Consider the following 27,553-nt stretch of genomic DNA (forward strand, 5'->3'; position numbering starts at 1 on the left):
TATATAATTTTTCATTTTTGAAGTCTGTAAAATCTGGAAGTCAAAATCTATATCTCATTTACATCCCAAGCACTAAGTAAACATATAATAAGTGTTCAATAAATTGTTACTTATTGAATGAAATAATACTTCTTAAGTACAATTCGAACTTACTTTCCAAATAGTTTTCTAGTATTTTTCCCCCCCAGGAATCACTGTTGATCTTTTTCATATTCCAGTTATGTTAGTAGGGATTATGTATCTCATTTTGTTTGAATTTTTTGAGGCAGTTTTGTCAAAAATAGATACATTTTTTACAATGGTGTACATGAAGATGCTAAAATAAAACAAAATATAAACACCTTCAATCTGCTAAATTTGTTTGAGATTTATTTCCTTTTTCTCTCCTGATGTTGCCCTTTTACTTGTTGCAGATTTTGCAAGACTGTCCAGAAGAGCCTGAAGCTATTAATGATGAGGAGCAATTTGATGAAATTGAAGCAGTTGGGAAATCACTTTTGGATAGATTAACTGTTCCTGTAGTTTATCCTGATGGGTATGGTGCATGTTCTTATAATTTTACTAGAGGCCCGGTGCACGAAATTCCTGCACTCGCTGGGGGTGGGGTGGCGGGACTGGGGGGGCTCAGCCCGGATTGCAAGAGGGCGCAGGTCAAGCTGAGGGACCCTGCCGGTGCACGATCGTGGCCGGGAAGGGATACAGGAGGTTGGCCAGTCGAGGAGGGACCGCAGGAGGGCTCCAGGGCATGTCCATCCCGTCTTGCTCAGTCCCTATCATCCGGACCCCACCAGCAAGCTAACCTACCAGTCGGAGTTTCTGCTCCCTGGTGATCAGTGCATGTCATACTGAGCGGTTGAGCGACCTTAGCATATCATTAGCATATTATGCTTTGGTGAATGGACTACTGGACACTTAGCATATTAGGCTTTTATTATATAGGATCTTTTAATCTGTGAGGTCTTTTTATCAGTGAATTCATTAAGAGGAAAACCTGTTTGTTTTAAAAGCCAAGTCAATTAGCTTTGGTCCACATTTTCATTTCCTACAATAAACTGGTTTAAAATGAAACGAAATCTGAACTCGGCTCTTAGCAGCAGTAGCACTTGATACTTGCTGCCATCAAATGTGTTGCTTCTTCACAGCTTGTTGTAGAAGAAGGATCATTGTCTAGGTTGACATCCTGGGTTCTAGCCTTGACTATGATGTTAGGGACTAGGTGACCTTGGGCATCATTCAGGGAAGGGGTAGGGACTAATGTTTAGTGAGCTCAGTATATGCCCGGCACCAAGTTAAACACTTCACCTTCATTACTTTGGCCAAACAGTGCCAGGCTAGTGTGATTATTTCTGATTTACAGATGAAGAAACTGAGGCTCGGAAAAATGGAATAAGGCGTTCAGGATTTCACTGCTTCTAAGTGGAATTAGGATACAAAGTCGGATCTTTCTGGCTCCAAACCCATCCTCTTTTCACTGTGCTGTGTGCAGTACCTGATTCCATGTTTCTTTTCATTTCAAACAGTCGATGATAAAGATATGAAATAATCTCATACAAATAAATGGGCCAGTAAATGAATCAGAAAGAGTTTTACCCTGAGCATTTAGACCTTCTCAGTGAAGATGATTTAGAGGTAATCGAGAGAATATTTCATTCAAACGATAGGGAAACCAGACCATTGAATACATCTATCCTTACATTTTAGTATAGTATAATGGTTAGGATTGTGGATTCTAACCAGTTGTCTTGGATTTAAATATCAGCACCACCACTTAGTTGCTGTGATACTTTGGGGCTAGCCACTTAACCTTTCCTGTGCCTCAATTTTCTCATCTAGAAATAGGATTCATACCTCCTCAGATTATAGGTGCAGGGGAATCATATGAGGTAAATGTATATAAACTATTTAAAACAAATCTGACACATAGTGCAATTATTGCTGTGTCATGCATATCAAATGCTTATTTGGAATTGATATTGAAAAGATATATTTTATTCTCTTGAATGAATATTATTCATAGTCTAATATAGAGATAATTACTAGTCGTACCTAAACTTGAACAGTCAGAGCCTACAGTCATGTTATACATCTGCAATGTATACAGAGAATAAATCTTAAAATTGTAAGTTGAGCTAGTAACAGTAGTAGTGTGCTGCTTCTGGTTGTTCCAGGCCAGAACACCCAGCCCTCCCCAGCCCCTATGATTGCATTTCACAGCCAATTGTCTGCCAGTCTCCCTTTTCCTCAGGTCAGCCTGGGAATATCTTTCCCTGGTGTTTTTTGCTTGAGCTTCTCCTCCTGTTCTACAAATAGTTTGTGTGTCATTTCCTCATCCTTTTAAGATAAGTTAATTCTGTATTATTCAAATTTGATAACCACACCTTTAATAATTAGAATTTTTATTCCATTTCATACAATAATTTGTGTCATATAAAATCTGTTTGATGGGAAAATTATTCAGATTTATCTTTTGTAACATTCTCTTGGGAAAATATTTAAAAAATGTTTTTTCTGGAGTCATTGCTTAAAGACCCAGGTTCAGATCTTAGTTTTTCCACTGTGTGATCTTAGTTAAGCCACTTAATTTTCTACACTTCCCTTTTCTGATCTAAAAAATGAAGAGCTTAAACATAATTTTCAACAATTCTTCTACCTCTCAAAGATTCTGTGACTCTGAAAACAGAATCTTTGCAGATAGGATAAAATTAAATGATTTTTCTATGTCCCAAATGATACCTTAACATTAAATGGATATTCATTTGGTAACTATATTAGCAGTGAGTGTAAATAGTCCTTAGCACTGAAGTACACAAACTTTGGATTTATGTGTGCTATGGACCCCAAGTTAAAAAACAAAAATATCAGTGTTTCATTGATATTTGCATAGCTTGGTTACATTATTGAGATTATTCTAAGTATACTTCATATGACATTTATACCACTAATATATTTGTCTTGACATTTTTTAATATATTTTATGCCGTCTAAAAAATGTTCCTCCTACTGAATTACTACTCAAAGATAAACAGTATGATCTACAAATGAACTAATGGCTTATCACAGAGGTAATTTTTATGCTAATTTTTTGCTTCCTTTTGTATTTGCTGTGGTCAGTGGATCTGTATTAATGTGAATGGGGTTTTTCTCTTTGTTTTGATTTTTAGAACTGAACAATATTTTGGGAGTCCAAGTGACATGGCTTCTACTGCAGAACACATCAGAGACAGGATGAAACTTGTTAGTCTCAAAAGACAGCAGCTGAGACATCCTGAAATGATGACCACAGAGAGCTAATGGCAACCAGCTTCCCACAGATCTGCGTTCACAATAATCCTGCATGTCATCGGCATACTGCAGCATTAGCCACAATACATTAAGATACATTTCACAGCCAAGATAAGCCTCATTTCTTTCCATTACACATTTCTCTCTACATGTTAACACCTTGCAACTACCAAGGCATAATTATTTAACATGCTTTGAGACCATAGACTCCAAGTATCTTAAAAGAAGGAACTATAAACATTGCACTGAAAACCTGCTTTAAAGCTTTACCTGACCAGTCAGTTTGTAGATGAACAACTGATAATAAGCTTTGAGTGGTGCTAATAAGAGTTTAGGAATTCTCTATATAAAAATAATTGCCCTTCCTCCCCAGGTGATGTAGTAAGTTTAGACTATAGTAAAATGGTTATTAGTAAACAGTGGTGTCCTCAAAATTTTACTTTTTAATTTTTCTTCAAAATTGATTATTTTTATTGTGTCAGTATGAAGAAAACATTCAGATCTTTGATATATCATAGTCATTGAAAGACATTTTCCTATTTGTAACGATAATGTATTAAAAGTTGTTTGTGCTTAATAAAAGGCTTCTTTTAAACATCGTATTTAATTTGGTGGTTATATCCTATTTCCAAACATGAGTGCCTTATTAAAAAGGGCATTCTTAGGATTGTGAGGATGGTTTAATACTTGTTTTTTCAAGTTGGTTGCATGTGTTTTAGCCTGAAGATTCATATGTAAGCATGTGTATATAATAAATAAGCATGTTTTATCATGAAAAATTAATTGTAAAGAACAGTTTAGGTCTTTAAGAACTTACAAGTAATGGGAATACTGTTTCTAATTTTTCTCTGTTTCAACTTGAAAAAATGTTATTCAAATTATTAACTACCCTGCAGATACTTTCTCTTTGGAGGAGGAGGCTGGGGAAGAAGGCATACACAATTACTTAAGTGTAATCCTTTATATCAGAGTTATCTTTCTGGAACTAAAGTAGCAGTTGTTAAGTTTAATTTCTTATGCTAGGCTAGAAGCAAAATTCTGAAGTCTAATAAAAAACTGTGCAGCTCTTTTAGATATAAGATTTATAAAATGCTAGTGCTTTTAAGTTTATATGGTAAATGCATATAATTTAATTTTTGTTGAAGAAAATGTTTTTTGAAAAGATTAAAAATAATTTTTAGTGCATAACATAAAATTATGCAAACAGTTGTATGCTGGTTCCTTTTTGTCTTCAAAGTGCTCATGTATCCTCCAGTGTAAAAAGTTCTCTCTGAGCCTGCTGGCTTCTCTAGCCTTTTTCACACTGCCAGACTTCTTGGAGAGATCCTTATCCATTACCCCACATCCTCACTGCTCAGTGCTCGGCACCTTGCAGTCTGCTTTACGCAGAACTGCACCGAAACTGTTCTCAGTGGGCCCCCAATTAGTGAATTAAATGATTTTTTTTCAGCCTGCATTCTTATCCTCCTCTGCAACATTTACACCATTGAGCATCCTTTCCTGGACAGTGCCCCCACGTACACCTTGAAGATAGTATCCTCTGCCATAACTGTGAATGCAGTCACATCACTCTTACCAGTATTTGAAATATATGTACAAATGTGCTCTCTCAGGTTTTGTCTTCAGAATGCTTCATAATCCTCATCCCTAGGGTTTCTATTTTATCTCAATGTCCTGTTATACATCTGGCCCAAAATTCTAAATCTTTCAACTACCTACTTGACATTTTGCCCTAGATGAAGTTAGTTATAATATTTTTTACCTTTCCCTTCTTGGAGCAATTTTGGTTAAAGGTGCCACCTTTTTTTCTAGTCAAACATGCCAGAAAATCTGGGGGCAACATTCGAATGCCCCCTCCTGTCTTGTGCTGTCACTGCTTCTGAGAACATCCAGGAAGTTCTTTCTATATTTGATGATCCTCTCAGTCTTTTAGGGCTTGACTTCTATGAGCATAAACTTTTGTGACAATTTTTCACTGTAGTCTTCATGATGGTGCTAACCACATGCTACAATTGTTACATCTACTTGCGACATTATAAGCTCTTTTGAGAGAAGGAATCTTGCTCATGCATAATAGTTGCTCAGTTTCCCTGAATGTAAATATTTTTTATAGGCATTAGTAATAATCCCTCATGTTGTAGTTTGAGGTGTGTTTCAAACATATTTTCTAACATTAGGACTGAGTTGTGAGTGGATCTATTCATAAGGAAGTCATTTGGTATTTTAGATATGTTGATATTAGCTAATTTAGATATTCGGTTACACCTAATATCTATTTCTTCTGAATTTTGGAGTAGTTTGAGTGTTTTTATTAAGACTGCTAGAAAAGGATTGGATTGTAAGTAATGAGACTTTCACTTCTACCATCAACTCACCTGCTTATCAAATGAGTTAATTTTTATATGCCTTAAGCTATCCTGACTACAACAAAAGTAAAGTAAGGCAGTATCTAGAAATGTTATTTGTAATTTGAGCATTTTAGATGAAGCTGAATGCACTTGTAACATAATAAATATTGTTGCTCTTCATTTGTAAATTTGCTGCTTTCTATATGTCCATCTGTATATACACATACCGTTCTGAATGAAAACCCAACAATGCCCTAATGTGATTTTTTTCTTAGTTCATTTAGGGTACATGTGAAGGAAGTAACTGCAGTCTTTGAAATCGCAAGCTTTTTGTATGTAATAAATTAGCATTAGCTGGCAAATGGAGAAAGAACCATCGTTTCTAATTGGTATATGCCACGACTTTCCATTACTTTAGCCCATCTCAGGGACTTATTGAAGTGTTAATTGGGCTAGTTTTAGTTTGGTTTGGTTTGATTTGGGGGATTTGTTTTTCCTTCTTACCATGTATTTATTTGCTCCTGTGTAAATTCATTATTGGTAGTTTGGGCATTTATTTACACATGTCTAGCCTAGCAGTGCTGTAATGCAAAGATGACTAATTTCATCTCAGATAAAACTGGTTTTGTTCCCAGGCCTCATTGTTGATGACCTTATTCTGCTAGGGTGACATTGGTGACACGGGATGAAACTGTTCAGCCTGCCAGCTAGGATGTTGATTTTAGGTCTAGGATTCATTGTTGTGGAGAAGACTAGATACATCTCTCACTTTATAGGCATTTAAATTGGCCAGTGTTTGCAAGTATTACCTAGGATTAATGTGTTTGTTGTTTGTCTCATCACCTGATCAGTTGACATATGGAGTGCTATTTAGTTTATTATTTAGTTAGTGGCATACTGCTTAATATGAACATGACAGTTTTATGGTAGTGCTGAGCAAACCATACTTTCTGATATAAGCGCATTGTAACCAATGGCATGATTGTGAGATTAGCCGAACCTATCTCACTATACAGTCTACTTTTGGAGAAAAGTCAGAGTTCTTGACTACATTTTAGTAAGTTCCTTGCCAGAGAGATTGGATAGATATTACTATGTACTATGGTTGTTAAACTCCTCCATATCTTGAAGGTATTAAAAATGGTACAACCCTAGCCAGTTTTCTCCGTGGGTAGAGTGTTGGCCATCGGACAGAAGGGTCTTGGATTCAATTCCGGGTCAAGGGCATATACGGTTGCAAGCTGGATCCCTGGCTCCGGAGGCAACCAATCGATGTGTCTCTCTCACACCAATGTTTTTCTTTTCTTTCTCTCCTTCTCCACTCTCTAGACATCAGTGGAAAAATATCCTCAGGTGAGGATTAAAAACAAAAAATGGTACAGGAGATTAACATCAGTAAATATCATCAATGACAATATTAACATGATTGGGATACCTTTGCTTAAACCAGTGGTTCTCAACCTTCTGGCCCTTTAAATACAGTTCCTCATGTTTGACCCAACCATAAAATTATTTTCGTTGCTACTTCATAACTGTAACAATTCATTGTTGTGGAGAAGACTAGATACATCTCTCACTTTATAGGCATTTAAATTGGCCAGTGTTTGCAAGTATTACCTAGGATTAATGTGTTTGTTGTTTGTCTCATCACCTGATCAGTTGACATATGGAGTGCTATTTAGTTTATTATTTAGTTAGTGGCATACTGCTGCTGTTATGAATCATAATGTAAATACCTGATATGCAGGATGGTCTTAGGCGACCCCTGTGAAAGGGTCGTTCCACCCCCAAAGGGGTCGTAACCCACAGGTTGAGAACCGCTGGCTTAAACCCTCCCCCAAAGGGAAATTTCTCTAGGATTAAAAAGATGGGCTAAAACATAGCTGAATACAGTTACCCTAATTAACAAGCTTACCAGTGTTAACTTTCAGTTCTAAAAATAAAAAGCTTCAGTTGGGAGTGGAAGTACTCTTCTGTAGGGTAACCAATACCTTGATAAGGCAAAATGAAATACAGATTTAACATGACATTATTTGACTTCAGTATGTACTACTGGAAAGTAGTTTTTGCTAATAAGTATAAATGATGGCAAGATCATAAACGCTAAGTAATAGAGTGAATATAATGCAAAGAGTTGAGTTGACTACTTGACTTAAAAATCTGGCTTTGCCATTTACTGACCTTGGTAAAAACCACTAAACTTCTTCCCTGTATCTGTAAATTACAGACATCATATCAAATAATATCAAGAGTGAAATACAGTCATGTTTAAAAAATATTTTGAAAGCTAAAATGTTATCCAAAATGGAAATTATTATTAATATAATCATCTTTTCAGAATAGAAAATAGGGCATTCTTTAATTCTGCTTTTGCCTCAGATGACAAGCATGGGGTCATGTGGAAATAGCACATTGTTTATGCTCACTTCCCTAAGCTCTGTTTCCCTGACATTCAGAATTGCTTACTGAAAATACTAAGGGTGGATGAGCTCATGGTTAAATAACAAGACTTTTAAATCTGACAGATTAACTCTCTATGGCAGTGTGGTAGAGCAGCAAGAAGCAAGACAAGTGAAGAGTATCACTTGCTTTGAGGTTGACAGGACATGACACAATTCCATTAATAAATAAGGAAAATCCTACCTGGAGTGGATCCTACTGACCCAGCACCAATCTATAGAAACAACCAGAGCACAGACCTGTTAATATATTTATATTTATAAAGTATCCCAATAATGAGGTAAAAAACATGACTTGAGACCACCCTTAGTTCAGTTAGGGTTAGAGAAGAGAAAGCTTGATAAGCTTTAGCAGTGATAAGAATAGAAAAAGGCTGTAACAGAGATTGATAGAACTAAGGATCCTCTGTGAGAGCATAATAGGGGAATGATTAAGAATGAAGAAAGTTCACAGATGCGATACTGTAACTGACTAATATTACATAATCAAGATGAGTTTTGTTAGAGGACTCTTATGGAGCAGTACATATGATACCTGTATATAATGATACAGGAATTTTTAGCAGATAACTAAAAAGTTACCAACTTCGAGGTAAGAATAGTGTTGTTAGTGGATTTTTAGTCAGGGCTGTGAAAAACTATTTCTGAAAAAGGGCTATTGAAGTCTGAATCCATTCTTAGTGAATCTGAAAGAGGCACCTTAGAAGTATTTACAAGTAAAATGCCATCTCTCTAGGGTGTCCCCCAATAGTCCCTCAGAGAGACAGGAGGATGATTCGGATGTCCTTTCCCTCAGAACACGGAGTCCTGTTCACTAAGACCAAGCCTCACATCATGTTTTGGGTCTACATGTCTTTTCTGATAATTACTCTGGTTCTTTTTTAGTTCAGAAATCGTGGTAAAAACAATTTCTAAGCTTGACTTTTCTCTTGAGAATGTTTCTTCATCTTAGTTCTTATGTTAGTCTACACAGTGAACAAATTTGCTTAGAATGTATGAAAATATATATATATATTGTTTTTGAACCAGCATAGATTTGAGAACTCATTACTCACCTCACACTCTGGAATGTCCTTTCACAAGCTGTTAAGTTTCTAAATTGACACTGATTGGAAGAATTTGATGGTTATATTAACATGGGATCAATAATGAAAATTTTCAGCAGCATTTTTTGGTAAGCTTGTACCCTGGATTTTTCCCCCAACAGTTTTATTGTAAAAAATTTTCAAACATAAAATAGTTAAAATTTTATAGTGTACTCACCATTCAGGTACTAGTTCACATTAATTATGCTTGTATTGTCACATATCTGTCCATCCAATTCATCAGATCACATTTTGATACATTATAAATTTCAGACATCTATACACTTCATACTACTTCCACATACCACATCATTAACTGGAATTCAACATTTGCTTACGCTTTCTTATGTAAAATTAGGACACGACGAAATGCATAAATCTTAAGTGTGCATCCACTGAGTTTTGGCAAATGTAATATAGTGCTATCAAAATATAAAGCATTATCAGAAAATTTACACATGGCCCTTTCCACCCCACTCCACAAAAGCACCACTATTCTTTTTCTATCACAAACCAAATTTGTTTTAGATCTTTGTGTAAATAGAGTCACACAGCATGTACTCTTTCTAGAAGTACCATGTTTGAGAGATTTATCCATGTTGTTTGGTGTATTGGTAGTTCATTTCAGTTTTATTGCTGAGTAGTATTCCATTGTATGACTACAGTGCAGTTTATCCATTTTCCTGATTATGATTACCAGGGCTGTCTCCAATAGTGGCAGCTATAAATAAAGCTGCTATGACGTTGTTAACATAAGTCTAATATGAACACAAGCTTTCATTTCTCTTGGGTGCTTACCTAGGATTAGAATTTCTGTGTCATTGGGTAGTTTAAAAAGAAATGGCCATAACTTTCCCCAATGTGTTTATACTGTGTGTTGGATTTTCACTACATTTTTGGATGTGTAGAAAGGTGTAAACTTTTTTTTATGATCCATATTTGAAATACTAGAAGTTGTTTTCAGATAGAATTGACATTGTTCATGGTTTTGTAGTTAGTGTTTTTGAGGGAAGCAAAGACCTGTCTGCCCAAAACAGTCCCCAAGGGGTTCGTGTACCTGAAATTTTAGCATCACTTTCACTCTTTGAAAGATTAAAGCATGTACCCAAGTATGGTGATACGTTAGCTAGAAGAAACAGTACTGCCCTAACTGGTTTGGCTCACTGGAGAGAGCGTTGGCCTGTGGACTGAAGGGTCCCAGGTTCGATTCCGGTCAAGGGCATGTACCTTGGTTGCGGGCACAACACCAGTAGGGGGTGTGCAAGAGGCAGCTGATTGATGTTTCTCTCTCATCGATGTTTCTAACACTCTATCCCTCTCCTTTCCTCTCTGTAAAAAATCAATAAAATATATTTAAAAAAAGAAAAAGAAAAAAAGAAACAGTACTGATTTGTTTATGCTACTAACTTTTGCCACCCATCTTCCGTAGGTAAAATAAAATTGATAATAGAACAGAAAAGATTATTTCTGTTTAATGGGAGCAGAGTGGATAATAAAAAAAACATATATCATCAGTCCCAGGTACCGCAATGTGAGAGAGAACCATCTAGACCCCCAAATGGCAGTCAAGAAATCCGAAAACTGGCTGGGAAGAATTCTACCTCACGGTTGTGCATAGAGGATAGCTATGTTTTTTGCAGGGTGTTTTAGCATTTACAAATCCTATTTTAGCGTTGTCTTTTTATTCTGTACCACCCAGCTACAGTTACTTACACCCTAGTGACTTATCCACTGTGTTTTACCCTCTCCTGTTCTATTACATAAAACAGTTACTTGTATATGCCTATAAAATCATATTTATGTTTCCATTGCTCATGTTCAAAGATATTTATGTATGGTTCATCCAGTCTTTCCTATTCAACTTTTAAGGGCTGGGATATTTTGCCTCTACTGTAAATCCTTATAATGTTCTATACATTGTAAATGCAATAAAATGTTAAAATTATAGTTAATGGCAGCAGATTTTTATATGTATTTATTTGATAGTGTTATCACTTTGGATAATAAGTTTGTTTTTTGTTAATAAAGATTGTTCATAAAGTCTAGGGAGAATTAAGTCATACTGGTTTCTTTAACAATACCTAATGAATTCTGCATCTATCCACATTACTTTTTTGTAAAACTAAATTTTTACCAACATTTTCTCAAATCTTTGATTAAAACTAAAATGTAACTCCTTTATTTTGAGATAATCTGGAGTCTTAGTAGACAGATTAAATACCCTCTCTTTTATGCTCTTTTTGTTTCCAACAACCTCCATCAGGCTTGGCACAGAAATCCAGGGCTTTCACTAAGTCCTACATTGTCAGAAATTATTAGTTTCTCAATTAATGGATAGTGGGTAAATTTTGTTTGTTCTTACCAAAAAGTTCATTTTTAAGACCTAGAAAGTCAATGTGTATTTGGGGCTGGGAAAGCATATTAGAACAAAACTAGCTATGTTTAAAATAGCAGAATTAGTCATATTATGCTGTAAATAATAGCAGCTCCAGAATGGCTACAATGAATTTAGAATTTCCAGAATTTGGAAATTAGCAAGCCTTATACCTTTTAGGGGGTTTTTCCTTAAGGGCTATAAGCATAATGATAAGAAAAGAGAGAGTAGACAAGACTACAAGTTTGTGTTTTGAGGGCCCACATTCCAAATGTAAAATCTTTCCTCTTGTAAAGACTCCCCATCTAGAAGGGGTCATACTTCAACTCGCTGTCAATTAGCACAGATGGTGAACATCCTGACAGAGGAGAGCAGGAGGGAACAGAGAGGCACAGAAAGAGACTTCTACCTTGCAATTCTCCATGAGTTGGTCTGACTGTTTTCATCTACAAAATTTGCAAATCCAAAAGTAGTTAGGAGATGTAATTCTGAGGACTGGTTTTAAATAAAATACTATTTATATCCTGAATGTACATTCTGAACCAAAGAGCTCCCTTCTAGTTCCTTGATGTCTAGGTTTTGTTTTTGTTTTTTAAAGAAATGAGTTTGATTCTATCATTGGGTTTGATTGAAATGTCCCTTTGCTTCCATCATGTTACCCACGCCTAATCAGTCTGTGAATGCCAATGGTGAGGGAGTTTCACATTGCAGTAGTAACTCAAATTTGTTTAACCATATTATTTGTTTATATGTTCTGCCACCTGTTTGACCTGGCCTGTTTGGCCCCACTTAGCCAAATCTATCTGTGATCTATGGTGATTGATGGTATAGCCAAATTAACCTCCCATTCTGGCCATGTACCTACCAACAGTGGTGGGCAAATGTGATTCCAAAAGTAGGAAGAAGAATCTCTTGAATTGAACAACCAATGAGTAAAAGAAGTCAAAGGGAAATAATAATTAAAAAACCGTAAAACTAATGGCAATGGAAACACAACATACCAAAATCTATAGGATGCTTCAAGAGCAGTTTAAAATATATATATATTTTTATTGATTTCAGAGTGGGGAGAGGGATAGAGATAATGATGAGAAAGAATCATTGATTGGCTGCCTCCTGCAAGCCCCCTACTTGGGATTGAGCCCACAACCCGGCCATGAGCCCTGACTGGGAATCAAACTGTGACCTGGATTGCACTCAACCACTGAACCACACCCGCTGAGCTGCAAAAGCAGTTTTAAGAAAGACATTTATAGTGATAAATTCCTACTGGTAGATTAAGAAAAATGATCTCAAACTAATTTTATACCTCAAGGAACTAGAAAAAGGCAAACAAACTATGCCAAAGTTAAGAAAAGAACGAAAATAGTGAAGATCAGAGCAGAAATAAATGAGAGACCAGAAAAACAATAGAAAAGGTCAATAAAACAGAGTTTTTCTCAAAATGATAAAACAGACAAGCCTTTAGCTTGATTAAGAAAAAAATACAGGCTTAAAATCAGAAATGAAAGGATACATTACAACCGATACCACAGAAGTAGAAAGGATTATAAAGACCATTATGAACAATTACATGCCAACAAACTGGATAATCTAGAATCTTACCTGATAATAGACAAACATGTAAATTAACCATCTCCACTATGCTCACCAGCCAATCAGGAGAGTATGCAAATTAACCCAACAAAGATGGCAGTTAATTTGCATATGTAGGGGCGAAGCGAAGACGGAAGGCTCCGTCCGGAGCCACAAGGACTGAAGGCTCCATCCGGAGCCATGAGGACTGAAAACTCCGGCCAGAGTGAAGGCCTGGGTCCCAGGTGCTGGAGGAAAACCGGTGCCGGCAGCCAGGGGAAGGGAGGGCCTATTGCACGAATCTCTTCATGCAACAGGCCTCTAGTAAATAGATAAATGCCTAGAGACAACCTACCAAGGCTGAATGATGAAGAAATAGAAAATTCAAACAGTTCAATAACAAGGAGACTGAATCAGTAATCAAAAACCTCCCAACAAGGAAAAATACAGGACCAGATGTCACTGGTAAATACTGCTAAACATTTAAGAAGAATTAATACCAATCCTTCTCAAACTCTTCCAAAAAATTAAAGAGGAGAGAGCATTTCCAAATTCATTTTACAAGGCTAGCATTACTTTGATAGCACAGCCAGATAAGAACACTGTAAGAAAAGAAACTTACAGACCAATGTCCTTGATGAATATAGAGGCAAAAATTCTCAACAAAATGTTAGCAAATGAAATTCAGTAACACATTAAAAGGTTCATACATCATAATCAAGCAGGATTTATCTCTCAGATGCAAGGATGGTTCAACACATGCCAATCAATAAATGGGATACACCATATACACCATATTAATAGAGTTATAGGTAAAATCATGATAATCTTAACAGGTGCAGAAAAGTTATTTGACAAAATACAACATCTGTTCATGATAAAAACAAATTTAGTATAGAAGGAATACACCTCAACACAATAAAGGCCATATATGATAAGCCCACAGCTAACATCATACTCAATGGTGAAAGATTTAAAGCTCTTCCTCCAAGTCTTAGATGAGGAACATGACAAGGATGTCTACCAGTACTCAAATCACTCTTACTCAACATCATACTGGAAGTCCTAACCAGAGCAATCACTTCATTCTTTCAAGATAAAGAAATAAAAGGTATCCATAAGTGAAATAAGCCAGTCAATGAAGGATAAATACCACATGATCTCACTCATTTGTGGAATATAATGATCAACACACACTGATGAACAAGGACTGATCCAGAGACAGAGAAGAATTGGTTGGACTGTCGGGCCTTGGAGGGAAGGTAGGGGAGGGTGGGGGTAAGGGGGAGAGATCAACCAAAGGACTTACATGCAAGCATATAGGCCTAACCAATGGACACGGACAATTGGGGGGGTGAGGGCATGAGTGGGGGGTGGGAATAATGTGGGGATAAGGACACATGTAATATCTTAATAAAAAATATATTAAAAAAAGGTATCCAAATCAGAAAGAAAGAAGTAAAATTGTCTATCATTATAGATTATATGATCTTATATAGAGAAAATCCTAACAACCAAAAAACTGTTATAACTAATCAACAAATTTAGTAAAGTTGCAGGATATTAAATCAGCATGCAGAAATAAGTGTGTTTTTATACACCAACAAAATAACTGAAAAGTAAGTAAAACAATTTCACAATATCAACAATAATAAAACGGGAATAAATTTAACCAAGGAGGTGAAAGATCAGTACAATTAGACTATAAGACTTTGCTGAAAGACATTGAAGAAGACACAAACAAATGGAAAGATATCCTGAGTTCATAGAACAGAAGAAATAATATTGTTAAAATGTTCATACAACCCTAAATCATCTCTAGATTCAATGTAATCCCTATCAAAATCCCAATGGCATTTTTCACAAAAATACTTTAAAAATCCTAAAATTTGTATAACCCCCAAAGACCCCAAATAGCCAAAGCATTCCTGAGAAAGGACAAAGACTGAGCATCATACTTCCTGACATAAAACTATAATACAAAACTATAGTAAGCAGAACAGTATGGTACTGTCATAAAAACAGACACATAGAACAATGGAATGTAATTGAAATCCCAGAAATAAACAGCCAAATGTATGGTCAAGTAAAACATGTCAAGGAAGCTAAGAAGACTCATTGGGAAAAGGGTGGTCTCTTTAATAAATGGTGCTGGGAAAACTGGATAACCATAGGCAGAAAAATGAAACTGGATCCCTATCTTACACTACTCACAAAAAAGTAACTCATCATGAACTAAAAACTTAAACAGAAGATCTGAAACTGTAAAACTAGAAGAAATTTAGAGGAAAAGCTCTTTGATGTTGGTTTTGGCAACGTTTTTTTAATATGGCACCAAAAGCACAAGCAGTAAAAGCAAAAACCAAAAGGTAGGACTACATCAAACAAAATGCTTCTGTCTAGCAAAAGAAATAACAAATGAAAAGGCAATGAGAAAATATTTGCAACACATATCTGGTAAGCAGTTAATATCTAAATATATAAAAACTCATACAACTCATTAAAAAATCCAATTAAAAAATAGGAAGAAGAACAAATGGATAGACATTTTTTCCAAAGACGTACAAATGATTAACAGGTACATGAAAAGATGTTCAACATCACTAATCATCAGGGAAGTGCAAATCAAAACCACAATGAGATGTAACCTCATACCTTCCAGATTGGCTACCATCAGAAAGACAAAAGATAAATGTTGGCAAGGATGTAGAGAAAAGGGAATCCTTGTACACTGTGGCTGGGAATGTAAATTGATGTAGCCACTATGGAAAACAATATGGTGGTTCCTCAAAAAATTAAAAATAGAGCTACCAAATGATCCAGCCTTCACATTTTAGGTATATATCCAAAGGAAAAGAAAACAGATCTGCAAGGCATATCTGCACTCCCATATTTATTGCTAAGTGAAATAAATCAAGAAAGACAAATATGATATCTCTTATATGTGGAATCTGCAAAAAGCCAAACTTATAGAAACAGAGAATAGAATGGTGGTTACCAGGGGCTGGGAGATTGGGGGCAATGGGGATATGTTGGTTGCTCAAAGCATACAAATTTCCTGTTAGAATATAAATTCTGGGGATCTGGGGATCTAATGCACAACATAGTAATTAAAAGGCTTAGAGTGGGCGGGGTCACGCACCTATGACATGAGGCCATAATGTATCAAAATAACTTTTATTTCAGGCACCTGGGTGCAGGTGGACTGAGTCCAAAAAAAGAATCAGCGGTGACTGAAGGGAGAGGCAGGTTTTTATTAGCTTCTGCTGGCTCTAAGCAGTTCTGCTGATGTACAGAGCTTGACTGACGGATCCCATCTTTCCTTGGTTCCTCCCGGTGTCAGATGTCTAGTAGTTATCTAGGCTATGCCGAGCTCAAGGCTGCAAGCTTTCTGCAAGGTATCTGCTAAGCACAATAAGTTTCCTCTGCCCCCATTTTATTCTCTTTAACCCTTTCAGTAATAATAGTTAACAATACTTTATTATATACTTGAAAGTTTCTAAAAGTAGATTTTAAATATTCTCACTGAAAAAAATAAATGGTCATTGTGTGATGTAATAGAGGTGCCAGCTAATGCTACAGTGGTCATCATTTTACAATATCTGAGTGTATCAAATCAACACACACACCTTAAACTTACATAGCGGTATATGTCAATTATATCTCAACTAGTGGTGTGGTGCACGGATTCATGCACATTGAAAGGAAATTAATTAGAAGAAAGATTTGTGTGGTAATTACATTACTGCAAAAAATTACATGTCAAAATAGTATATACAATATAGTATTATAAGATTAAAACATGCTTGCGATTGGTGCCAGTGAGAGCTTCATATGTATCATGCATGCACGAGTCAACATTTACTTTTAAATTGCCAGTGTGCGTCATATGCACCAGTTGGTCAGTCGGTCGACAGTCAGTCAGACATACAGTGGGTCACTGAGCCTTTAATATATATAGATAAGGTTGACAAAAATTAGGAATACTAATATATTAAGTCTAAAGTTTTGCTACCTCAAAGTATCCTCAAACATCTCCATAGAAATTTAAATATTTTTCCAAAATACTTTCAAAAACCTGTTTAATAGTACAATGCAATTCAGTCCATGATATACTTTTGGCAATTTAATGAAATGGAAAACACAGATTAAATTTCAACATACTGTGAGATTTCAAAATGAATGTTAAATATAACTATTTCCTTTCCCCATAGAATTTTTTTTCTTAAATTTACCAGTGAGATACATGGATATTGAAAATTCAAGGAAACCACGAATCTTATTTTAATTATTTATATTTAAACTAACCTGTGTAAAGGATGGGGAAATTATGAAAATAGAATTAGAAATCTGAGAAGTTAAAATTACATAAAATAGATTTTAAAGTTATTTGAATAGCAGATGCTTTCATTTTTGTTTAACGTGTAGGAAAAACAAGTATCAATGCATAATTCATACAAATGGCCATCCAAATCACTAAACACCCCTATAGGGATTGTTACTAGAAGGACTGATTGCCATTCTTTTATGTGATAAATCCTTAATAATGTGATTTTATTTTAATCAAAACAAGAAATAGGAAGAAGAGTGATGACAACCCAAAGCAGTTTTATTGTAATGTTGATTTATATCCATATATAAAATTTCTGTATTATGATTGCTGACATTGATTTGGGAAATTCTTTAGGAGGGTTCTTCCCATCTCCAGGACATTTTAGCTGGGTATATTTCCTATGTCATAAATTTTCTGGTCAGAGTGCTTCACGTGTATTTTCCCTCAGTTTTCTAGTGGGGAAAACTGAGAACAACAATGAGTTTTGTACTTCTGCGGTGGCCTCACTAAGGGTGCTTGGTGTAGTGTTCTGATTCGGCGAGCCTGGCCCAGGAAGTGCTCAGCCCTGAGGACTAGCTGCGTGACAGGTGTGTCCAGACATCTGTATAAATTTGGATCTAACATTAGGCTAGAAGAACTTACTCCCTGTGGCACTGGAGCAAGAGTCCAAGAGGGAAGTGGCTGAGTTCTTGACTCACTTGCTTCATGAACTTGAATAAGCCACTTAATTTCTGTTGTCCCAGTTCTCCAACTCAGATGACAGAAATAACAGTCCTCCCCTGACTACAGTACAAAGCTGCCGAGAGCCCAACCAGATTAAGTGGTTACACGTTTTATAAATCTGAAGGGATTTGGTGAGGATGGTGCTGATAAAATCAGGGCCTGTGCTCAGAGGGAGTTGAGCAAACATTTGGAGTGAGTCTATCAGCTCACTGGGATAGCCATAGCTTAGGGCAGGGACATGCCAGAGCGGAATCTAAACAAAACAAATGGACTGCTTTTGAAGCCCTTCCTTTATGAGGGTGGGTTTGTGATAGGAAACCAGTTTGCTTATGGTGGTGTGAGCTGTGTAGGGTGTGGCACAAATGACCTGCTACTTTTGTTTCCATTTTTTATTTCCAGGTTTCTGTGAGTTTCTCTCATCTTGTTTCCTGTTTTTCCTGAAAGCCCTAGTATATGAATATCTTTTTTCCTGCAGGTGTTAGTAACTTCTTTTATCCTTCCGGACATTCCCAGCAATCATTGTCTTCCATGTGGCTTCTATGACTTGGGTGAGTGATATATTAACAAAAAGGAAGATTTCCAAAGCAAGGGACTTCTGTGTGGGCACTAGTATGAGGCATTCTTACTTGAAATGATGACATGGATTTAAAAATCTAGACAGTAAATTTTTAGAAGCTCAGTTAAGTTTTAAAAACTATAATCTACAGTTGAATTCTGTTAAAACATAACTTCGTTGTTAAACTGATGCCAATAAACTGTCAGTAAATAATGAAACATCACCCTCAAACAACTGAGAAAGTGCCTGATAGCACTACTTAAAAGAGCCTTATTATATATAACATGAATCTGCATGCATATGTATGTTATTATACAAATATATACATACTAGAGGCCCGATGCACGGGATTCGTGCAAGGAGCTCAGCCCTCACAGCCTAGGCCCTCACAGCCCTGACTTTGTCTGGAAGGTCATCTGGAAGGTCGTTCAGCTGTCTAGTCTAATTATCATATTACGCTTTTGTTATAGAGATATTAATTTCTTTATGTCTTTGTGTTTCTTAATAGAACATCATTAAAAAAAAAACACCTTTATTTAACTTAGAATTCATGTTTAGGGTATCCAATTTTTATGTCCTTGAGTTTTATACTAATTGTAGCTGCTTGGAGAAGTGACAGCTCACCCTCAGTGTCACTGCTGGCTTCCCAGGCTGCTGAAACTACTGCTGCTCCAGAGGCCTCCCTGGGGACTACTCTGGGATGGAAATTCTCAGCCTCAACTGGAGTAGAGCAACACTAAGGAAAAAGAAAGAAAATGTAATTTTCCAAAGTCAACTTCTCATAGAATGGCCCTGTCTTCTTAAGGGTAACTCTCAGGACACTTCATAATGTTGAGAGGAGTTATACCAGCAAAGAACCCTGCTATGTTGGAGCCTTAAGCTCAACACAGGTACGAAGTCTTGAGAATTAAAATTTTAAAAATAACCTTTGTACATGAAAGCTTTTCAGTGATTTTTAAAAAAATATATTCTAGCTCCAAGTATTGTATGTACTTCTCCCATTCAGAAAGAACTTTTCCCAAATCAGTAATTGCCATGTTTGCTATTTATTTTAACTAAAGTCTACACATATATTTTACGTTTTCCAGATCATACATTGCTCTAAATAGAGAACTTTCAAGAAAATATGTTGGTAATAATTGAACAAATATTGATGTAATTTCACACATCATTTTTGGTAAACCACTGCTTAAAATTATAATAAATCCAGCCATCTTTGATCTTTGGCCAAGCTAAGTATTCTTTGAACTTGCCCAAGTTTTGTTTTTATTTTCTTTACCACTTATAGAAGGGAAGTTTGCTGGGTATATAAATTGTTTTTTTAATTATTCTCCCACATTTTATGGAGAAGCTAAGGATTTATGTCATTAAACATGTTTATAAGGAAATCTATGAGATGAAAACTGTTATAAGAGGTCATGGTATTTTGGATATGTTATTCTTCTTAAGTAAAGTCTAAGTGTCCATAAAGAAACATTCCAACGAAGCATTGTGTTGGCATTTGTGGTTTGGGTGCGATGCCATTCATCCTACCTTTTGCTTTCATTCTTGACTCCTACAGTCTCTTCTCCACAAAGAGTTTCTTTAGTAATGGTAAGTCAAATGATGTCATTCCTTGTATGATGACTATGATGCAATGATGACCTATCTAACTCAAAATGAAATCCAGAGTCCTTACTTTGGCTTAAGAACAGGGTTACCACCTAATTTATCATTCAAATTGGACTATTTTGCTAGTGAAAGAGGCCTTAAGAGTAATTACACCAGGACAACAGGTGTAAACCATGGTTATCCCAAGCAATTCAGGACATAGAGGCAGCTAGAAGGCCCTAGCCAGGATTGCCTCAGGCTCATGTTCTATCAGTGTCCTCTCTTCTCTCAGTCCTCACTTAGCTCCAGCCTCATTGACCTCCTGAATACTTTTCAAATATAACAGCATGCCCCAGCCACTCGGAATGTTCTTCTCTGAGATATCTGTGTATCTTGCTCTTTTCAGCTTAATCCTGGTCTTTACTCAAATCTCATCTATTCTGAAGACCTTTCCTGACTCCTTCCTAAAGTAGTATCCTTCTTCCCTCATTTACTTACTCTCTTGCCCTGCATTATTTTTCTTCATAACACTTATTGCATCCTGACAGTATATATATATATATATATATATATATATATATATATATATACAATTTTTGTTTTCTAGTTGGTTATGTTTCTGCTATGATAAAACAAGCCCCATCAGTGGGTAAACTTTGTTTTGTTTATTGATGTGTGCCTGGCATCTAGAACAGTGTCCAACACTTAGTAGGTATTTAATCATACTTGATGAATGAACAAACGAATACCTGCAATGGAAATAAGTTGTTGGCTAGAATGGGCTGTTTTAAGAGGAAAGAGCAGCTTCAGTTTACTGACAGATGGCAACTGAGAATGCTTGTATTCCACAAGGGTAATGACCCTCACGGGCAAATGAATGTCTTTACTAAGACCAGAGAGGTGCCAGGAGGAATGTTACAAGATATAAAGAATGAGTTAGGGAACATTTTGGCTAAAGCGAATGGTAAAGATGATACTCTAGAAGAAAATGATGACTCCCAGAGATGTTTTTACCATCTGATTATAGTGAGATCATTTCCTCTCTGGTAATGCATATTTTATGTCTTTCTAATATATTTAATCCATTTAAGTAGCCTACCATGCTTTAGGTCAACTTAATTTTAAAATTGCTTTTCAATTTTTTGATAGTATTAGTTTTAGAAAATCCCTTAATAGATTTGTTATCTTATAAATAATAATATTTAACTATCAGAACATCACTTATATGCCAGGTATTACTTTAAGTGTTTTACAAATACTATCTTACTTAATCCTCCCAGCAATGCTATGTGATCTTGGTATTCCCATTATCCACAATTTGCAATAAAGAAACTGAGGCACAAGAAGGTTAAGTCAGTCTAACTTCAGAGCCCCACTGCCTTTGCCATATTGTGTAATTTATTTGTGGTTATTGTTTTATAATCATCCTTAGTTTATTATGCCTGTTAGTCTCTGTATTCCAATAGACACCCTAAAAGCACTCCCTGATTTCTCTGGAAAATTCTGAATGTAACCTTTTGTGATTCCATCTAGTTAAACCACTACGAGTTGTTTTTCCCTTAGCTGTTATTACAGTGGATTTTTATCTTGGTTATTTATTTCATTGTTTATGGTGTGTCTTTTCTCACTAGAATGGCCACCTTTCAAGGGTAGGGACCTGTTGTCCTCACTGCTGTACTCATGTGTAAGTGCCCAGGATGTAGCAAATGTTCAATAACTATTAGTTGCACAAATAAATACTGAATGGATGAGTTGTACTAAAACTGTATTTTTTTCTGTATGACTAATATGATTCAATCAGCCACCCAATATTTATGAGCACAAATTCTGCGCCTAGTACCATACTCCAAATACAGCCCTTGCTAAATGCAGGGTCCTCCTCTAAGCACTTTATGTGAAGGAAGAAACTCTTTTAATCTCTATAATAACCCTGTGAGGTGGTCTGAAAGGATTAAAAAGCACACATATATACATACATGTACATATATATATGTACATACATACAATGGAATGTTATTCAGCTTTGAAAAGGAAAGAAATTTGGACATATGTTACAACATGGATTAAACATGAGGACATTATAGTGAGTGAAATAAGCCAGTTGCAAAAAGATAAATACTGCATGATTCCACTTATATGAAATACATAGAGTGGTTAAAATCATAGGGATAGGAAGTCAAATGGTGGTTGACAGGAATTTGGGAGAGGAAGCAATAGAGAATTATTGTTTTGTAGTATAAAGTTTCAGTTTTACAAGATTAAGATTTATGGAGATGGATGTTGGTGATGATTGCACAACGTTATGAATGTTTTTAACATCACTGAGCCATACACTTAAAAATAGTTAAGATGGTAAATTTTTTGTTTTGTGTATTTTGCCACAATAAAGAAATGAGGGGAAAAAGTGCTATTTGCAACTCAACAGAATCCATTTATAGCTTTTTGATTCCCCATGGAGGATATTTCACTAACATTCAGTTGGTATAAAAGCAGGCATTTCCCAGAGGGATAATCAGAGAAGGCATAATATCCTCTGCAAACTTCAAAGGATATGAGAATGCCTAGAAGGTTTTCTGTTTTGTTTTGTTTTCTGGAGCTTTTTTTTTTTTTTTTTTTTTTTTTTTTTTTTTTTTTTTTAATGATGATGGGGGAGGAGGCAGAATATAAACAAACCAACTTAAAAAGCTTTAAAGAAAATCTATTTATTATGTTCTGATTTCTCTAGTATAATATATTTTATACTACCTATTCTCCAAATCAGTTACCAGAGTTAATAATGTAATTTATAGTTAAGTATTATGCCAGGTGAAGAACATAGGTCCAAGTTCTACGTGAGTTAGATGTGGCTGGAGAGGTTTGATCAACAGAACTCCAGGAAGGGGGGTGGTGGGGTGACTAAAATGCTGAAGAGGATAAAAATAAAAAGCAAGGGAAGGGGAGAAAAAAAGTGATTCAAGCCCTGGCGCCTGTGTGGCTCAACTGGTTGGAGTGTTGTTCTGTACACCCAAAGTTTACAGGTTCAATTCCCCTTCATGGTCCTGGTTGATGTTTCTCTCTCTCTTCCCCACTCTCTAAAAATCAGTGAACATGTCCTAGGATGAGGATTTAAAAAAACACACCTGCAAGTCCACACATTCCTCACTGCCCTCCACGCCTTTTACACAATCATCCACCTTAAGTGGGGCTTTGTGGACATAACCACTCTTTTCCTAGCCATGCTCTTTGCAGCTCTCTGCCAACGTTCCTTTTGCCTCCTGAGTGCCTTTATACAACTTAGATACATACTGAGTTTCTAACAATAGGATTAACTTTGGGTGAAAGAACACTGTGTATTTTGGGTGTGGGTCACTGTTTGCTGTTCTGATTGGCAATGTACACAGTGACTTAAGCAATGCCACTTTGGGCATTTTAGTTTAGGGTGTGGCACAGTCGTCAACTCTTGATTTTTCTTGAGGGCAATTAGCTGAAAACTGGTTTCATTCAGCTGGCTTTGGTTTGTTTGGACCAATGATTTGCTCAAGCAGAAGGTGCTTGCCAGCGACATGGACACAACCTCAACAGAGAGGTTGTTTCTCTGCAGGTTCTCCTATAAAATGACTAGAGGCCCGGTGCATGGGATTCGTGCACCGGTGGGGGGCATGGCCTGCAGGGATCAGCCTGCTGTGGGAGCACTCCTCATCCCGGTCTGCCGAGCGGCTGTGGACCCGTCCTCTGAGTGGCTGTTCCCTAGTCCAGCATCTTCCATGGAGCCAGAGCACTGGCCCCTCCAGGGGACCCAGTCAGGGCTGGGCCCAGGGACAATAGCACTGAGAGGGGGCGGAGTAGGCCTCAGTCCCACAGTGGCCACAAACCCGCCTCCCAGCCTCTGGGGTCAGCTATGCAAGCCCGGTGGCGGCACTGCACGGCCTGTGGGCATCTGGAGGCGGCAGGGAGCAAGGAGGAGGAGCCTGGGGTGAGGAGGCGATCGCAGCCCGGGTTCCTGCCCATGGGCCCAGGGCTTGCAGTGTGAGCAGCGCTCATCCCGGTCAGCAGAGTGGTGCTCCTGCTGTGGTAGCACACTGACCACCAGGGGGCAGCTCCTGCATCCAGTGTCTGCCCCCTGGTGGTCAGTGCGTGTCATAGCGACTGGTCGACAGGTCGTTCTAGTCGTTCCGCCGTTCGGTCGCTGGGCTTTTATTATATAGGATACCATTGACAATCTTTTCTACACCGTGGTGTCCTGGCATCTGGTCTCAGCTTGCTCCAAATGCTCCCTTCGTGGCAACAGGGAACGTTCAGGGAGTCCAAGGACTGATTTCCTCTCGCTGGAGCAGCAGGCAGATGCTGAGAGCAGGGCCCTCGGTCATGGCTACATGACTGGAACAGCCTTGACCTGCTCTGGGAAACAAAAATGATTGCTGAATCCAGAAACATATGTAAGAACACTTTCCCCCCTTAACTCAATAATATTATTGTGAACTTTAGCAAAACAAGCAGTGGTGCTGACTCAGTCTTCTGAGCATTGGCCCTGAACCGGAACCTGAATGTGCTTTTAAACTGAGTTAAGGGTTGAAATGGCGAGTGGACTCATGTAACTCTGATTATAGCTATCTCCTTCGTTCTGGCTTTGTCCCAGAGATTTCCGATGGCTCCAGTGGAGTCAGTATCTCTGATGTGTTTGCAACTGACCTCTAACCCACACGTCAGTGTTATTTTCAGCTGTTCTTTGACAAGGGGTCCAACAGCTGCTGTTTAATACCACAGACAACTTGTGACACACTCTGAGTTTCTAGCAAGAGGATTAATCTGCCAGTCTTGGGCTCTGATGCGAAGCTGTCTATAATTTTCCTGCACAGGCAGTGGAGGGAGAATAAAAATAAAACCTGAAGTACAGTGTTATCTTTTATTTCATTGTAGAAAAATACACATAGTGTTAAACTTTAATTAAACAAAAACATTCTTACTGCAATTAAAAAGTAACAGCAAAGTGTATTACTTCTTCGTATTTGTGATAACTGCGTTTTAAAATGCTGTTCAATGGAGCACAGTAGTCACAAATAAATCCTGAGATGGTAGGTATCTACTGATAAATGCTTGTTGAAATATTTTTTAAATGCCCCGAACACATCTGAAGCTATGAGAAAATGTAACTATCCCATATAAACTTTATTTGACAAAAGGCAGTAAGTTTTAGAAGAGTAGATTACTCTAAAAAGGTATATTTCAAACAGTTTTATGGCTTGCTTAATACCAAAACAAATACCAGAACTTATTTTTAAAATACATTTTGAAAGCTTTTTTTTTTTTTTTTTTTTTTGCCTAAAAAAGTCTTCAAAAGTCCTGAAAAGTTGATATTCCAGTCAATAACTGACTGGTTTCAAAGTCCACTATAACGAGACAGATTCAATGGCAAAACTAACTTGGGTTGTCAGGATGTAACTTTTTTTTTTTTCCATTTGCTATCAAACATCAGCTGATAGGAAGGGAGCTAGAAACTGCCCTCTACATTTAAGATAATGGCAAAAATAACAGGCGCTCACTGTTACCATACTAGGGGTGTGGCGATTCTCTCCCGTTTTCCTCTCTCTCTCTCTCTCTCTCTCTCTCTCTCTCTCTCTCGATAAACTCAATGGGGTTGTCTATTTTTAACCTCCTGTTCTTTGCTTCTGGCAGAGCAATCAGTGGGAGCTCAGCTCTTCCCCTGAATGAATCCAAGTAACCCCGGTGGTTGCCTTCTGAAATGACCAGCAGACGCACATCTGTACAAAGGCTGCCCAGAGTGTAAGCGGCACCTAAGGGACCATGTCCAGCCCAGGAAGCCCTGAAGTGGAGTTTTCTACCACCACAGTCAGCTCAGTGGCTGTGCAGGCTGGGGACTCTAAAATCGTTATCGCTGTCATAAAGGTAAGCTGACAACTTTCTTTTTTCCGTGTAGCTGTGGGCGTCTGGCTGTGGGCTGATAATCCCGAAGAACATTCCACACAAGCAGCAGTACACGGCATATAGGAGCTAACCCAGCAAGCACATCTTACTGCTTTTCTTAAAGCGGCAGCAAAGAGAAACCTTTATTAAGCGTCAGCCAGTTACTATAGTTTCTCTTTCAGTTAGTGAGGAAACATGTACAGCAGCTTGGTGAAAAACAAAACAAACCGTCTATTTTCAATCTGTTTTTTGTGGGTTTTTTTTAAGGCAAGGCATGGGTGATTACAAATTTATGCTTGCCAGGCTGAAGAGGCAAGCGGACCTATGAAACACGAGTGGTTTTTGAGGGGGGGTGGGGTGTGCTGGAAGAGGGAAGGGGAGAGCCTAGCAGATAGGGGGTGGCATTGTTTCGGGCAGGATGGGACCCAGAGAACACCTGACAAGGGGCTCTGACTCATGCCCTCCTTAGCTCTGCTGGTGACAAGGTATAGGCACGGGCAAATCCTTGTCACATTGCTGAGGGCATGGAGACCCTGCCAGGGAAGGCACGAAGGGCATGTGTCAGATTGGCTCTTGACAGCAGGAAGTTGAAGCCACTTCAGGCTAATGTTTTATGCCATGTTTTATGCTAAGCAATTTGTCCATTTGCAAAGATGATAGCACATCTTTAGGTTGAAGACGGTAACTGTGATCTGCTTTCCTATGAAAATGACCTGCAGAACCCTATGAAGCATTATGTATGGATCTAGACAATTCACCACCTAAGGCAGTGGTTGGCAAACCATGGCTCAAGAGCCACATGCGGCTCTTTGGCTCCTTGAGTGTGGCTCTTCCACAAAATACCACGTGTGGGCGCACACATACAGTGCTATTGAAACCTCGTGGCCCATGTGCAGAAGTCAGTTTTCATAGTGGAGTGAAAGAAGATGTAGTGTTGAGGATTGAGAAAGGTATGTTGAGATGGTTTGGACATACAGAGAGGATGGACGAAAGGAGATAGATGAAACAAGTGTACAAGACGAGCGTGGCTGGGAGAGTTAGAAGGGGTCGATCTCAGCGAACGTACCTCAATCAGACTGAGGACGTTTTTAGCAAAGGCCAGGTTAGGAGTACCCTAATTAAGTTAATAACAATGTACATACCTATATAGTTTAAGTTGAAAAAATTTGGCTCTCAAAAGAAATTTCAATCGTCGTACTGTTGATAGTTGGCTCTGTTGACTTATGAGTTTGCCGACCACTGCCCTAAGGAATTCAGTGTTTAATGAAGGGAACCGGGCAGACAAGCTGGCGCTTACCAGCTGGTTACTTTCCAGAAGCCGTCAGGC

General features: G+C 37.5%; 2 protein-coding genes across 2 annotated transcripts in view; both read left to right on the forward strand.

Annotated features, from left to right (window-relative positions):
- The window catches only part of SESTD1 (SEC14 and spectrin domain containing 1), a 96,995-nt gene extending 92,512 nt beyond the window's left edge, over nt 1-4,483 (forward strand). Inside the window, exons 17-18 of the mRNA XM_081095257.1 lie at nt 414-535; nt 3,162-4,483. Coding sequence (XP_080951383.1) covers nt 414-535; nt 3,162-3,291 — 252 coding nt within the window. The 3' untranslated portion in view covers nt 3,292-4,483. The remainder of the gene's footprint in view (nt 1-413; nt 536-3,161) is intronic.
- Nucleotides 4,484-25,827: 21,344 nt separating this feature from the next.
- Nucleotides 25,828-27,553, forward strand: part of CCDC141 (coiled-coil domain containing 141) — a 158,165-nt gene continuing 156,439 nt past the window's right edge. Inside the window, exon 1 of the mRNA XM_081095260.1 lies at nt 25,828-26,208. Coding sequence (XP_080951386.1) covers nt 26,107-26,208 — 102 coding nt within the window. The 5' untranslated portion in view covers nt 25,828-26,106. The remainder of the gene's footprint in view (nt 26,209-27,553) is intronic.

The sequence above is a fragment of the Myotis nattereri genome, assembly GCF_964212035.1.
Source record: "Myotis nattereri genome assembly, chromosome: 7".
Taxonomy (NCBI): Eukaryota; Metazoa; Chordata; class Mammalia; order Chiroptera; family Vespertilionidae; genus Myotis; species Myotis nattereri.